Source organism: Heteronotia binoei, chromosome 6 (assembly GCF_032191835.1).
Source record: "Heteronotia binoei isolate CCM8104 ecotype False Entrance Well chromosome 6, APGP_CSIRO_Hbin_v1, whole genome shotgun sequence".
NCBI lineage: Eukaryota > Metazoa > Chordata > Lepidosauria > Squamata > Gekkonidae > Heteronotia > Heteronotia binoei.
In genome coordinates this window covers 34088355-34103938 of record NC_083228.1, presented here as the reverse complement: position 1 = coordinate 34103938, position 15584 = coordinate 34088355, and the positions used below count along the sequence as shown (strand labels likewise).

Sequence of the window (15584 nt, the reverse complement as noted above, 5' to 3'; positions counted from 1 at the left end):
TTTGCTTTCAAAGGAAATGGAAGATTTTTCCCAATCAACAGATATATTAGATACAATATATGCATCATTTTAGTTCTCAGTCTGCAATATTTTCTATGTATTACAACATGAAAATAATTAAACATACATTTGGAAGAAAGTCACCTCACTCAGTAAGCTGCGTTCAAAGTTATAGAAACTGGTTAAACTGCAGTTATTAAATCAATTCCACAACAATTTATAGCAAAAGGTTTGCTAACCGGCATCCATGGTGAATACAACAGCCATGGGTGTTGCTCGCTCAGCAGCAGCAGGACCAGGTGGTGCCAATGGCTGAAAAGTGCTCCCTGCTCCTCTGCCACCTACTCTTGCACAAGAGCAAGTGGCAGTCAGGGTATCCCAGCTGACTTCCAGCCAGGGACTTTGGTCATACTGCAGCAGCACAAGAAGAAAGCATTCAGGGTCAGAAGCGCTTCTTGCCATTCCTTCACCTTCTGTCATGCAACAACGAGGGGAGGACAATCAGGAAGGACTTCTTGGGTGTCACTTGGCCATGAGTGTTGCTTACTTGGCAGCAACACAACCTGGTGCACCCATAGTGAAGTCCCAGACCCCACTCCTTCACTGTTGGCTCTATCTTAAAAGTATGTGGCAATGGAGCAGACAGCAATCTGGCATGTTGGTTAACTGGGTTTGCTAGTTAAAACAACATGCTAGATAACACATCTTTCATTGTACTATTACTAGGTGTGTCAGAGTGGGAAAATCACTGACACCATAAAAACAATTCTGCTTTTCCTCTGAAATGTTTGTGACAGTTATAGTAGTAATAAATAACACCTAGGATTGTTCAAGTAGTTTATACTCACATTTGCTTTGTGATAATGATAAAGTAGCCTGCCTTTCATAATTCCAAGATTTAGATTTCCTTCTGCCACAAGACTGCTGTGCTCCCCAATACAAATACCTCTTTTAAATCAACAACTGTGGGAAAAATTGCTTTGCAAACCAATGAAGAGCTGTCTGAGTTGTACCCTACCAAGTTTTCTATTCAGTCTTGCCTAAGTCCTTCTCTTACTGAAACCCCAGTGTCAAATGGCTTTTGTTCACATGAGTTTCTCAATCCGGAGGATTGCCTGTTCTGATCTCATGTTTCTTCTTTTACCAACAAAAAAGCTGGCAGAATACAACCCATTGTGTCACTGGATGACATTGCTAACAACCTGAATCTCAGTGTGCAATGAAACATAAGCTCTATATCCTGCCCATTCTCAAGACTCAAGACTTCTAACAGCATAGAATAGACAGTAAACAAAACAATATTGAAAACAATCACATAATAACAATGGTGCTACTTCAGGCAGATCATATAATATTTTCTTTCTCACGTGCACAGATTCTGGCTGCAGCATTCTGCACCAGCTGCAGCTTCTGAGTCCGAGTCAAGGGCAGCCCCATGTAGAGAGCATTACAGTAATCGATTCTTGAGGTAACCAAGGCATGGATCACCATTGCTAAGTCACTGCGCTCAAGGCAGGGAACCAACTGCCATGTTCACCAAAGAAGAAAAAAAGCAGCTCTGGCAGTGGCTGCTACTTGGGCCTCCATAGTTAAGGAGGACTCCAGGAGCTCTCCCAAGCTCTTAACCCTCGATGCTGGCGTCAATGGTGCCCCATCGAAGGCTAGTAGAGGAATCACCCTTCCCGGGCCGCTGCGACTTCGATAGAGAACTTCTGTCTTTGTTGGATTCAGCTTTAGCCGACTAAGCCTGAGCCATGATACCACGGCTTGCAGCGCCAGGTCCAAATTCTCTGAGGTGCATATAGATATTACACAACATTGGGGAAAGAACTGTCCCCTGGGGCACCCCATAAATAAGTGGGGTGTCAGCATTTCCCCAATCGCCACCCTTTGTCCCCGACCTTGGAGGAAAGAGGAGAGCCACTGTAAGGGCGACTCCTGTATCCCCACGTCAGCAAGAAGGCTAGACAGCAACTGGTGGTCGGCTGCATCGAATGCAGCTGACAGGTCTAATAGGAGCAGTACTGCCGAGACACCCTGATCCAGATGTCTCAGGAGGTCATCCATTAGGGCAACCAGCACCGTCTCCATCCCATGGCTTAGGCGGAAGCTGGACTGGAACGGGTCCAGTATGGAAACGTCCTCCAGGAAACCTTGTAACTGTGTTGCCACCGCCCTCTCTATAATCTTACTCAAAAAGAGCAGGTTTGACAGTTGGCCAAATTGTTCAGGTCTAAAGATGGTTTCTTCAAGAGAGGGTGGATCACAGCCTCTTTAAGAGGTGTGGGGAAGACCCTCTCTATGAGGGATCTGTCGACAATAGAATGAAGTGGATCACATAACATTGTCCGGCTAGCTTTTATCAGCCAGGACGGGCACAGATCCAAAACACAAGTTGTAGGGTGCACAGAAATGAGAATCCTGTCAACTTCCTCCAGGCTGAGTGCGTCAAGGTGATCCAGAAATGGACCTGAAGATGTGCTCAGAGCCTCAAGTTCACTTACTGTTTCAACTGTGGCAGGGAGGTCGTGACAGAGTGATGAGACCTTATCTGTGAAAAAAATTCGCAAAAGCCTCGCAGCCAATTTCCAGTTCCCTAACATTTTATCTGCCTTGCGGTAGGGCAGTTAAGGACCGAATTATACTAAATAATTGGGCTGGGCGTGAGGTCACAGACACAGTCTGGGCCACAAAGTAAGCTTTCTTTGTGGTCTTGACTGCCACCTCATAGGTCCACATAAATGACCTATAAGATGTTCTCATTGCTTCGTCCTGAGTACGCCACCACCGTCTCTCTAGTCGTCTAAGCTGCCACTTCATCGACCACAATTCTGGAGTATACCATGGTGCAAGTCATGAATGGGGGTGAAGAGGATGCCTAGGTGTGATCTCTTTGATGGCTGCAGTGAGCTGGCTATTCCAGGACTCTGCAAGCTCATCTAATGAGCTGCCAGGGGGCCAGGCCATCTGAAGACCATCTGAAGCCGCATTGGGTCCATCAGGTTTCGAGGGCGAGCCAAAACACGCTCATTGCCTAAACGGGTGTAATGGCACATCCATACCAGCCTTCAGGGCATAGTGGTCCGACCATGGCACTGGCTCAGCAGTAATCCAGTCCACTACCACTCCCACCGCAAAGTTCAAATCCAGCGTATGCCCAGCCTGGTGGGTGGGTAATGTCACATATTGAGAGAGTCCTAGTGTCGCCATGGATGACATGTGATGGTTCGATGAGACATTCAAACTATCTCTTAATGCTGCATATCAAGATATATGTGTAAATTCAATTTTAAGAAATAAAAAATATACTGACTTGGCAACTTATTCATCAAATACAAAAAAAAAGAAAAATATAAATAATGTGGCTCCTCTTCAAGAATGTGAGTGACAGATATAGTAACAAACAAAACCAATAATTATTTTATGTAACTTATACTCACATTTGCTTGGACAATGACAAAGTAACGGGTCTTTTCTTCATAATTTAGCCTCTCACGCAAAACTACAGCTCCAGACAATGTAAGAGGAATGTCAAAAGTCCCATTTGATGTCTGAAAATTTAAAAGAAAACAGGAAGAGGAGAAAAGGATCACACAAAATGATGATGTAATGAATTTAATATGACCAGAAAATAGTAATTTAGTGGTAACAGTCTTGCTGACTATCTCTATCACTCAGAGGGTCAATTATTCCACATATTCAAACTACTTGTAATACTCTTTGTGATACTCACTAGTATCAGTATTTTTGATTCTCACTTATGCTTTAGAAGAAGAAGATACTGGATTTATATTCTGCCATCCACTGTGAGAGTCTCAGAGCAGCTTACAACCTCCTTTATCTTCCTCCCCCACAACAGACACTCTGTGAGGTAGATGGGGCTGAGAGAGCTCTCACAGAATCTGTCTTTTCTAGGATAACTCTGTGGGAGCTATGGCTGACCCAAGGCCATTCTAGCAGCTGCAAGTGGAAGAGTGGAGAATCAAACCTGGTTCTCCCAGATAAGAGTCCGCAAACTTAACCACTACACCAAACTGGCTCTCTTCCCCCAAAAGAATGCACTGAGTTTCCAAGAAACAGGATGACTGAAACAAGGATGTAGAATTTATTCAGAAAGGAAGAACTTGGCATAATGACTATGTTGAGCTACATTATTCACTTGAAAGAAATCTGTTTCCCAGATATGACTAGGAAAAAAATTGTATTCCCAGCACAGCTTTCAGCAAGAAAAGCTTACTAAAAGCATTCCAAACTGGATTGGAACAGAATCTGGTACAAGTGCAGTGCAGCATGTCCACATAAAGGAAGACTGGTTGGAGCAGACTTTGGAGCCTATTTACATGCCTCAAATGGGTTCATATGCTCCTGAGCAGTGTGGATTAGGCTGCGCACAGAGAACAGAAAATAGTTTCCCCCACTACTTTTTCACTTTTTAAAAAAGAAATACATTTTTATACTGGTTTGGGAATACAGGGTGATTTTACTTATGGAGAACACTCATTCAAAGATGAGAAGCTACTGCCAAACTTCTGCGGTCAACTGCCCTGATAAATAAAGTTCCAAGTCTGTGCAAACATTTGAATTATGTCATATGTGTAATAGATGGAAGTCTGAATAGGTGTAGGCAGGGGTTGGTAGGCAGACTGGAAATATCCTGACCACTGCTACCATTGTCCACATGACCACGTATATGCTTCAAATGTCAATGAGAAAAAAGGGGGGAACTTAACCCAAACTAAATAGAATTAAGTACCAAAAGGTTAAGATATGAATATATGGGCCCAATGATTATATTAGTCAAATTTAAAATTAATAAATATAAACAGATATTCAAATTATACATGAATTTATTTCAAAGTAAATTGAAAACAGATATTGGCTTTTGTGATAGCCTCAATTAAGATCCATAATGTATAATGGCAACCAGAAATGATGAACATTATTGATCCTGACTAGATGTGTTTCAACCCAGTGGCCTTCCTCAGTGGTCAAACAAATGACATTACAGGAATGGCTCCTGACATTTCAATACAACAATCATTTCTTCTAAATTGACAAAGATGAAGTGTTTTTAATGATTGTTCAGAGTCCTCATTCTTGAGAGTTTACTGTCATGGCTAGGTGAACTTTCCATAGCAATTATTCAATTGTGTACCTTTCTCGCTTGGTCAGAAAAATTCAATGGACAGGAGCCAATAGTAATATAATACTGAAGTATTTTCTATTTGTTACACTTTTTATCTAATTGTTTTTATATTGCTGTTTTCTGCCTTGGGTGTAAGATGCTTGGGAGAAAGGCAAGTGTATAAATATTTTAAACAATAAATAAAGTGTAGTAGAATGGGGAACTTTGCTGAAGAAGTAACAGAACTTTTTAGGCCCAATGAAGAATTAGCAATCTTTTCCCCATGGCTTTAGCTTTATTACTATTCATAGGAAAAGGGTGTGTTCACAAGGACAGGTAACTAGGGAAGAACTTTAGGATTTTTCACATTTCAATGAGATTTCTGTGTGCACTGTGTGCACCACAAACTTGCTTCGCTTTTTGTGAAGAAATCGAATGACCACATGGCCATTCCTAAAGAGCTCACAAGGAATACTGATCATTTCAGGATTTCTTCTAAGAGAGCCAGCTCTGAGGAGTTGGAATTATTCATTGTGAGAGGATCTGTGTATCTGTGGGACAACAGTTGCTTTCCAAGCAGGAAGTCCCAACTTCAATCTCCAGAATCAGGTTGCAGTCATCTCCTTGAGATCCTACAGAGCTACCTCCAGTCCGAATAGATGATACTGGCCTTGACAGACTGACTCATTCTAAGGCAGCTGTACAAGGCAGCTCCTTTTGTTCACATGAGTGTGTTTGACAGAAGTATGGCACTTCAGGATACAATTTGTGCAACACTAAATCAGCACAAGAACACTAGTGTGTTATTTATATACAGTAGCTATGAGGACTTACACCTGTTCATAGGAAAGTGAAAACGTTTGTTTCTGTTAGCAGTACCCAAGAGCAGCTTGACAGCTGTGCACTGACTGAGACTTCAGTAGTTTAGACGGACTTTGCATAGTGGGGAAGAGGTGTGAATGCCCCTTCCCTCCTTCTAAATCGAACTATCACTCTACTTGAGGCCCATAGGTTGGACGTAAGTGCATAAACTACACATCCACTGCAGTCTTATCCATGTGCTTTTAGCCCCTCATCAGTGTAGAATCTAGGTGTGCGCTATCTGTGTACATGTAGCCTCTGGCCACACATTCTGGAATGCATGGCTGCCCTCACTGTGAATGTTTTCTCCTCAGTGAGTCTCTCACTGGAGTGGCAGCTTCTCAGGAATCCATATGGAGATGGTGCAGGAGAAAGGCCCCCCCGTTGTATTATGTGCAGACTGTTCCTGCTGGCAGGCATCTGAACTGGGTCAGCGATGAAGAAAAAAACCTCATTACTAGACACACTAACTTTCTAGGAATAGCAATCTCTTTTTGTGCAAGAGCCTCCCATCATGCTGGCATCCAACTCTACTTTGAAGTCAGACAGTCAAGAAAAGGGTTAATAGACTCCTCTGCTCTCTTTCACAACTATGTCTAGCTCATGCTGAAAGTTATATCCTACAAATATATATATATTTTTATATATATATATATATATATATATATATATATATATATATATATATATATATATATATATATTGCTCTGTGTAGGGCTTTTTTTTTGTAGCAGGAACTCCTTTGCATATTAGGCAACACCCCCACCCCCTGATGTAGCCAATCCTCCAAGAGCTTACTCAGGGCTCTCTTTACAGGGGCTACTGTAAGCTTTTGGAGGACTGGCTACATCAGGGGAGTGTAGCCTAATATGCAAAGGAGTTCCTGCTACAAAAAAACCCCTGGCTCTCTGTCTCTCAACACATCATTGGTAATGTTTCCCAGAGCAACAGATTGCTGGTTTTCCACAGGCCAAAAAATTCTTTTGCCTAATAACAGAGACAATCAGACTCCCAATCCATTTCCATGAATGCTGAGCTTTTGCCAAATGTTTGTTTCTCTGGTTTTGCAAAATCTCTATCACAACAGGGGCTCCAATATTACTTTACAACCATAAGCACCTTAAAATAATAGCACTAATTCCTCATTTTGTTCTATTAACTTTCATTGAATTTTACATCTTTTATTATTGCCTTTATGCTGCCACTGATAATTCAGAGCTTGAACATACCAACCACCATCCAAAATGTTCATGTGGTCTAAAATAATGAAGTATTTTCAGATGTAAATAAATTATTCAGAAAGCTGACAAACTGGTATACTACCAGTTTTGATCCTGAATCCTGTTTACTGTTTTGGAACGAAGAAGAAGAAGAGGAGGAGGAGGAGGAGATCGGATTTATGCCCTGCCCTTTACAATCTGAAGGAGTCTCAGAGCACCAGTTTGGTGTAGTGGTTAAGTGCATGGACTCTTATCTGGGACAACTGGGTTTGATTGCCCACTTCTCCATATGCATCTGCTGGAGTGACCTTGGGTCACTCTCAGAGCTGTTCTGCTCAAGAGCAGTTCTGGGAATTTCTTTCAGCCCAACTTACTTAACAGAGTGGCTGATTTCACACTCACCTTACGCTACTCTCACATCCGTCTTCTCAGCATGGTGTCCTCCCAATTCCCCACTATTTGCATCGGGGCTGTAGCAAACATTGCGGTTTTAGTGCAGCAAATGGAAACTTTTTTAGCAGTTTCCATTTGGTGTGTGAAAACCATGATGTTTGCCACAGCCCTGGTGCAAATAGTGGAAAATTGGGAGGACGCCATGCTGAGAAGATGGACGTGAGAGCGGCGTAAGGGTGAGTGCAAAATTGGTCAGTATATGGGGAAGAGAAGGGAAAGGAGATTGTAAGCCACTCTGAGACTTCTTCAGGTAATGTAGGGATTAGTATGAATTCAATCTCCTTCCCCTCCTCTTCCAATGTCCTTTCCCTTCCCCTCCTCACAACAGACACCCTGTGAAGTAGGTCAAGCTGAGAGAGCTCTGACAGAAATTGCTCTTAGCAGAACAGCTCTGAGAGAGTTATGACTGATCCAAGGTCACTCTGGCAGTTGCATGTGGAGGAGTGGGGAACCAACCCAGTTCTCCCAGATAAGAGTCCATGTACTTAATCACTACACTGAACTGGTGTACATAAATAATTTAAGTCTTTGAAATATTATCTTCCAAAAATAGACCAAAGCATCACTTGTTTAACTGGCATCCCAGGAAACCTTTTATAATATTTTATCACCTAAAAGTTGAACATATATAATCTCATTTGCTTGTTATCATCACTAGATGAAAATGAATAGAATGATAAGCACAGTTTTTAAAATTGTACAAAAGACAAAGTAGCAGAGGAATGTGTTCTAGCATAATACTGATATGACTTGAAACACATTATGAACAACGATAATCCAGCACACTTTTGATATCCTTCCCAAAGCTACGAGAACCTTTAATATGAATAAACCTCACTCACACAATCCCACTCTTTACTCAAGATTGGATTGCATGAGAAGCCAACAAGGGGCATAGGTGTGAGAAGAGGAAGGACTTGGGATTCTGTCCCCCTTGTTTTAGAATTCTTAAACAACTCCAAGGCAGGGACATTATTCAGGCACATCCACTCATCAGAACAAGGAAGTTGGCCCAATTCACCATTCCCACCAAGGCAGCAGAGAAGATGAGGGCCATGACTTCTATGACCAGTTTGCTTGATCCTGCAAGGCAACAGATTGGCCACTGTGTGAAACAGTATGCTGGACTAGATGGACCACTAGTCTTATCATTCTTATGTTTAGCCCATCCACCCCAGGCATTTGGCTCATAAACATTCTTCTTTCCTTGAATTAGCCACTCTATGCTTCAGTTGGCTTGATTACTGTAATGCCCTTGAAGAACTTGAAGACCAGATTATCTAGAACTAAACATTGTGATCACATAGTGCCAATATTGAAATCACTGCACTGTTTGCCCACTTATTTCCAGGTTCAATTCATGGCAAGAAAGCCTATTTTTAGAGCCCCTCATGGCTTTGATCCACATACTTAAAGGACTGCCTCTTTTCTTATAAACTCATGTAAAATTTCCATATCTTATACCAGCTTTTGCTGTCATTCCCATCCTGAAAACAGGTGCAGACAGCAGTGGTATGACCCTGATATTTCTCTATCACAGGGCCTATTCTTTGGAATGAACTTGTAATCATTAGGAAGGCCTCTTCCCTCCTAGAATTTTGATGTTGTACAACACTGAGCATTTCGCAAGGGCTTGTGACATTTCCAAATTGCCCTATGGGTAAGCTGTGCTACTGTAACATTTTATAAGTGTGTGATGCCTGTGTTTTAATTTATTGCTCAACCTGAGTATATTTGAGACAAAAGTGGTGGTGGTGGTGGTGGTGGTGGTAGGTGTGCATGTGTATACACCCTTCAGATAACCTTCATCACTATCTTCTAAAGGCCTGTTTCCCTGTCTAAAACCATCCATGCTAAAAAAGGCTGAGATTGAAGCCCCTTTCAAATAGAGTTCACGAACCTACAAAACCCCCCAAAGGCAACAAAAACTAACACAGGCATGTACATTACGTTGACTATTTTGATTCTTCCAACAAACACTTTTACTGATAAAAAGAATTTCACATACTGGGTCGTTGGGATTGTATTGGATGACATACTCTATCTGGCCATTGGGACCGTCATCTATGTCTGTGGCACCATTGTTTCCAGAGAATCCTGTAAAGATGGTGGTTCCAACTGGTGTTAACTGCAACAACAAAATTGACATGCAAACTTAGGAAACAAAGGCTATGTAATGTTTTAAAGTCCAAATGTGGTTTGTGAAATTATTGATGACATTACAGTGCTGAACAAGATTGCACTTTTCCATTCCCAACTGTTTTACTCTTCAAAAACTCAGAGGAAGTTTTAATTGCACAATAGTCCTGAACAGGGGGTCATTTAATAGAAAAAGGGGTGCCAGAGCTCATTAGCACAACTCAGCTAGTCAACTACTCCTCAGCTTAACAATACTTTAGAAATGCTAATGACCTCCAATGGAAGTGTCAGTTTTTACACCTCCAGCCATAAACTGTCAGCTAGGAGGGAAATGAAAACAGCTTTTACTTACAAAAGAGGTTCTCCCCCCCCCCTCCCTCTGCCTCTCCTACCAAATCAGTCTCTTCTACCAGACCAGACATGGGCACAATCAATCTTCTGGCCGGGCTGGACAAATTGGGGTGGGGGTGTTGCCTGATGAGAGCCCTCTTGTAGCTATAGGCCTGATGCTTCCATAGTGTAAGGATACACATCTCACTGGCAGCAGCCATCCTGCTATTCAATCTTAGGGGTATACACAGAGCTTTGAACATTTCTCAAGAGGAAGGGCTAATTCTCAACTTGGAAATCTTAGCAGGAAGAGAAGAACTAGTCCCTTCCCCTCATAGGGGAATATCACCCATTAAGCACTTATATAGATCCAAGTGAGCAGCCCTGTTGGTCTGAAGCAATAGAACAAAGCAGTAGACCAGTTGCACCTTGAAGACCAACTAAGTTTTATTCAGAATGTAAGCTTTCGTACTCTTTAAGCAGACTTCATCAGACAAAACTGGAATGGAAAGCCATGTTTAAATATAGAGAAAGGCTACCCTGAGGGCCTAGTGAGATCACAGGAGCAGAAAACCCAACAAAGTGGAGGAAAAGATCATGAACACATGGCCTCTAGGCCCTCAGTTCACTACAATAAGATCAGTAAATCTGTATGTTTACTAAGACCATGGTTGTTTATACCATGCACTTATTACACAGAAGGCATCACAAATCCAATTAAGCAAATAATAGTGACCTTTTCCTGAACTCTCTCCTTCCATTCTGACTTGGAAACCACTACTATGACTACACAATACACAACAGAGAAGTTACTGAGAAATCCTTTCAGGAAGGAGCTGCCCTGCTTTGATTGAATGCTGCCCTTTTTTTTTTCATTTAGAAAGTTAAACACCTAACCACTATTTTCAGAACAAACAAGATATATCTGAAGAACAGAACTAAATTTGTTTGCAGATAGCGTTTTGGAGAGAGATGAATAGGGTGCACTGTGTACTTTCCTAAAAGCCAGTCTTCATTACCTATACTTGTGGAATATTTTATTAGGGAATGTTATTTGCTTGTTACTAGCCTTTGGCAATGAGAAAAAATAAAACTATTTTAGGCAAACTGAATGTAGAAAGAGAGAGATAAACTCCCTCCCCTCCTCTCTCTCTCACTCAAACACATGCATAGAATAATTAACTGCTTTCATAAACCTGTCCCTATGGAGATAATTATTGTATCATCTGTGTGCGCAAGACTCACTGTTGTATGATAAAGGAGAATACCAAAAAGATGAAAAAAACTTATATCTGACATAAGTATTGGCTTAAGCTACAGTATAGTAATTAAATCATTTTACTAATGACCTTTTTTCAGCTTAGGCAATGAACCTCCATGGAATCTGACTGACACTGGAGCTTGGGGTGGGAATTCAAAAGTAAGATAGCAGCAATTGAAAGTTCTTTTGCAATTCAGTTCTCACTAGCCAGAAAAAAAGGCTGGAAGAAACTTGCCAATAGAGGAAGGCTGAAAACTTCTTTCTACTATTTATAATACCTAGATTCAATAAATTAGACTCAACTGATTTTATACCACATGCAACATCTTAAAACGTCTCAAACTTAGAAGTTTTATCTTTTCCTAAAATAATCTCCTATCATCTCCTAAAATAATACAATTCACTACCTGTGGAACTGCAACATGAAGTAAAACTACATAATCTTTGACTTTCATTGACTTTATACCTCAAGTAACAACTTAAAATTATCTCCAGAGTTATTGTGATGGCTGCCCAGTGTTTCTTTTACTCTCCCCTCAAAATGGAATTCAGTTCTCACTAGCCAGAAAAAAAATATAAGGGGCATTTACTGTCTTTTGTGTTTTCTGAGAAATGTAACCATTTTATAGACTCTTGTTCATAAACAACTCGGTGTCACTCAGTACCAGCTCTGCATCTAACATGCAAACCACCATGTCCTTAAGTTTCTTCTGTTTCTAATAGATCCAGTGCGAGGATGAGTTTTTGGAGAACTCTGAAGCTTGAACACTATTATACATTATTTGCTTGGTCCTAATAAAAGGTATTCAATGTATTGTGTTCTGTTGTTTTGGATTTTTCTTTTGGACTGGCATGGATGACAACAGCTGTTTTCTACTAAAATAAGAATAGTAATCTCACAATGCTAATTTCCTGTCCCTAAGCATTTCTCTGCTATTCTAATCAAGCTAATTACATTTTGCATTGTACCTTTGTTTACTAACTCCTGTCTTTGCAGTGCCCCTCCCATTTTTAGACTGAGATATATGGACTAAAAGGTAAAGGTAGTCCCCTGTGCAAGCACCAGTCGTTTCTGACTCTGGGGTGATGTTGCTTTTAAAATGTTTTCATGGCAGACTTTTTACGGGGTGGTTTGCCATTGCCTTCCTCAGTCATCTACACTTTTCCCCCAGCAAGCTGGGTACTCATTTTACCGACCTCAGAAGGATGGAAGGCTGAGTCAACCTTGAGCCAGCTACCAGAACCCAGCTTCTGCTGGGACTGAACTCAGGTCATGAGCAGAGAGTTCAGACTGCAGTACTGTAGCTTTACCACTCTGCACCACAGGGCTCTTGATATAAGGACTAGGGGTGTGCAAAAAAAGGGGGCGAGGTTGAACCTGAAAAACATTGGTATTTTCCAATATTCCCAAATCCCACTGCTAGTAAGGTATATGGATTTGAGAAATATTCAGGATACCCAATTTTTTCTGGCTCCATTATACCCTATAGGAACCAATAGTCAATGGTCCCCATAGGATATAATGGAGAATTAATCTGGGGGTATCTGGGGCTCTGAGGATATTGGACCAGGGGGTCCAATTCTATGAGCTCCCATCCCCCATTGATTTCAATTGAGGGGGAAAAACTGCCCTGGGGAAAAATTGCTGACTGACCCCAAAGTGGCAATCAGCATTTTCTGGGCGTATAAGGGCCATGAGAACTAAGCACTGATGCAACCCTTCCTGCTCTCCTTCTCATGATCTGCCTAATTCACGTAATCAGTACTGCTGCCAGATGGCAATCTAGCCTCTGCTTAAAAACCTCCAAGGAAGGAGAGCCCACCACCTCCTGAGGTAGCCTGTTCCACTGAAGAACTGCTCTGTCAGGAAGTTCTTCCAAATGTTGATCTGGAAACTCTTGATTTAATTTCAACCTGCTGGTTCTGATCTGACCTTCTAGGGGCAACAGAAAACCACTCTGCACCATCCTCTATATGTCAGCCCTTCAAGTACTTGAAGATGGTGACCATATCACCTCTCAGTTGTCTCCAGGCTAAAAGTACCCAGTTCCTTCAACTTCTCAAGGCTAAAAGTACCCAGTTCCTTCAACCTCTCCAGGCTAAAAGTACCCAGTTCCTTCAACCTTTCCTTATGGGACTCCAAACCCCTCACCAACTTTGTTGCCCTCCTCTGGACACATTCTGCCTTGTCTATCATCCTTCTTAAATTGTGGTCCCCAAAACTGAATACAGAGCTCTAGGTCAGGGGTGGCCAACGGTAGCTCTCCAGATGTTTTTTGCCTACAACTCCCATCAGCCGTAGCCATTGGCCATGCTGGCTGGGGCTGATGGGAGTTGTAGGCAAAAAATATCTGGAGAACTACCGTTGGCCACCCCTGCTCTAGGTTATAGCTAACTAGAGCAGCACAAAGTGATACCATCACTTCACATGATCTGGACACTATACTTCTGTTGATACAGCCCAAAATTGCATTTGCCTCTTTAACCACATCACACTGCTGACTCTTGTTCAGGGTATGGTCCACTAAGACCCCTAGATACTTTTTGCACATACTACTCCCAAGACAAATCTCCCCCATCCTATAATTATGCATTGGATTTTTCCTACCTAAATGCAGAACTGTACATTTATCCCTGTTAAAATTCATTTTATTTGTTTTAGGCCAGCCTGTCAAGATCATCTTGTATCTTGACTCCTTCTTCTACAGTACTTGTGACCCCTCCCAATTTAGTATGATGGCTGCCAGGTTAGAAGTAATGGGCAGAAATTTAATCTAGTGATCAGCAGGAAAATCTTGAGGAAGACTCAGCATGAGTTCTGTAAGGGAAGATCTTGTCTTACTACCTGTTAGACTTTGTTAGACTACTTCCTTACTACTTTGAGGGAGTGAACAAACATGTGGACAAGGGGAACCCAATAGATGTCATTCCTCATCAAAGGCTCCTAAGTAATCTCAATAGTCACGGGGTAAAAGAACAAGTCCTCTCATACATAAAAAATTAATTAGGAAACTAATAATGGCTAATTAATAGGAAAGAGAGAGTGAGTATAAATGGACAATTTTCACAGTGGAGGGTGGTAAGCAGTGGGGTACTGCAGGGCTCAGTACTGGTTTCAATGCTTTTTGACTTGTTCATTAATGATTTGAAGTTGGGAGTAAGCAGTGAAGTGGTTAAGTTTGCAAATGACACTAAATTGTTCAGGGTGGTGAGAACCAGGGAGAATTGTGAGGCCCTCCAAAGGGATCTGTCAAGGATGGGTGAGTAGGCATCAGTGTGGCAAATGAGGTTCAACATCAACAAGTGTAAAGTAATGCATATTGAGACCAAATATCCTAACTATAAATACACGGTGATGGGGTCCAAACTGGTAGCAACTGATCAAGAGAGAGATCTTTTGAGTCATTGTAGATAACTCACTGAAAATATTGAGACAGTGCGTGACTGCAATAAAAAAAGGCCAACACTATACTGGGGATTATTAGGGAGGGAATTGAAAACAAATCAGCCAGTATCATAATGCCCCTGTATAAATCAATGCCGTGGCCTCATCTGGAATACTAAGTGCACAGTTCTAGTCACCACACCTCAAAAAAGATATTATAGTACTGGAAAAAGTGCAAAAAGCAGAAACTAGAATGATCACTTTCCCTATGAAGACAGGTTAAATTGCTTGGGGCTCTTTAGCTCGGAGGAATGATGACTGAGGGGTGACATGATAGAGGTTTACAAGATTATGCATGGGATAGAGAAGGTAAAAAAAGAAGTACTTTTCTCCTTTTCTCACAATACAAGAACTTGTGGGGACTCAATGAAATTGCAGAGCAGTCAGGTTAGAATGGATAAAAGGAAGTACTTCTTCACTTAAATAATGATTAACACATGGAAGGTGGTGGCAGCTACATGCATAGATGACTTCAAGAAGGGATTGGGTAAACATATGGAGCAGAGATCCATCAGTGGCTATTAGTCACAAGGTATAGGTGGAACTCTGCGTTTGGGGCAAGTGATGCTCTGTATTCTTAGTGCTTGGGGGGGCGGATCAACAGTGAGAGGGCATCTAGTGTCCTAGCTCCACTGGTGGACCTCGTGATGACACCTGATTTTTTTGGACTGGATGGGCCATGGACCATGGTTTCTCTTATGTTCTTATCTTCCAGAATACTTCATGAGTAACAATATATGAAAAAGCCA

At 41.6% G+C, this 15584-nt stretch overlaps 1 protein-coding gene across 3 annotated transcripts in view; it reads right to left on the bottom strand.

Moving 5' to 3' along the window:
- PCDH15 (protocadherin related 15) overlaps positions 1 to 15584 on the bottom strand; it is a 475582-nt gene that overhangs the window by 316164 nt on the left and 143834 nt on the right. For all 3 annotated transcript variants that reach the window (XM_060241241.1, XM_060241242.1, XM_060241243.1), the window contains exons 6-7: positions 9669 to 9788; positions 3441 to 3551 (exon numbers count right to left, since the gene is read on the bottom strand). In XM_060241241.1, the coding sequence (XP_060097224.1) occupies positions 3441 to 3551; positions 9669 to 9788 (231 nt within the window). The remainder of the gene's footprint in view (positions 1 to 3440; positions 3552 to 9668; positions 9789 to 15584) is intronic.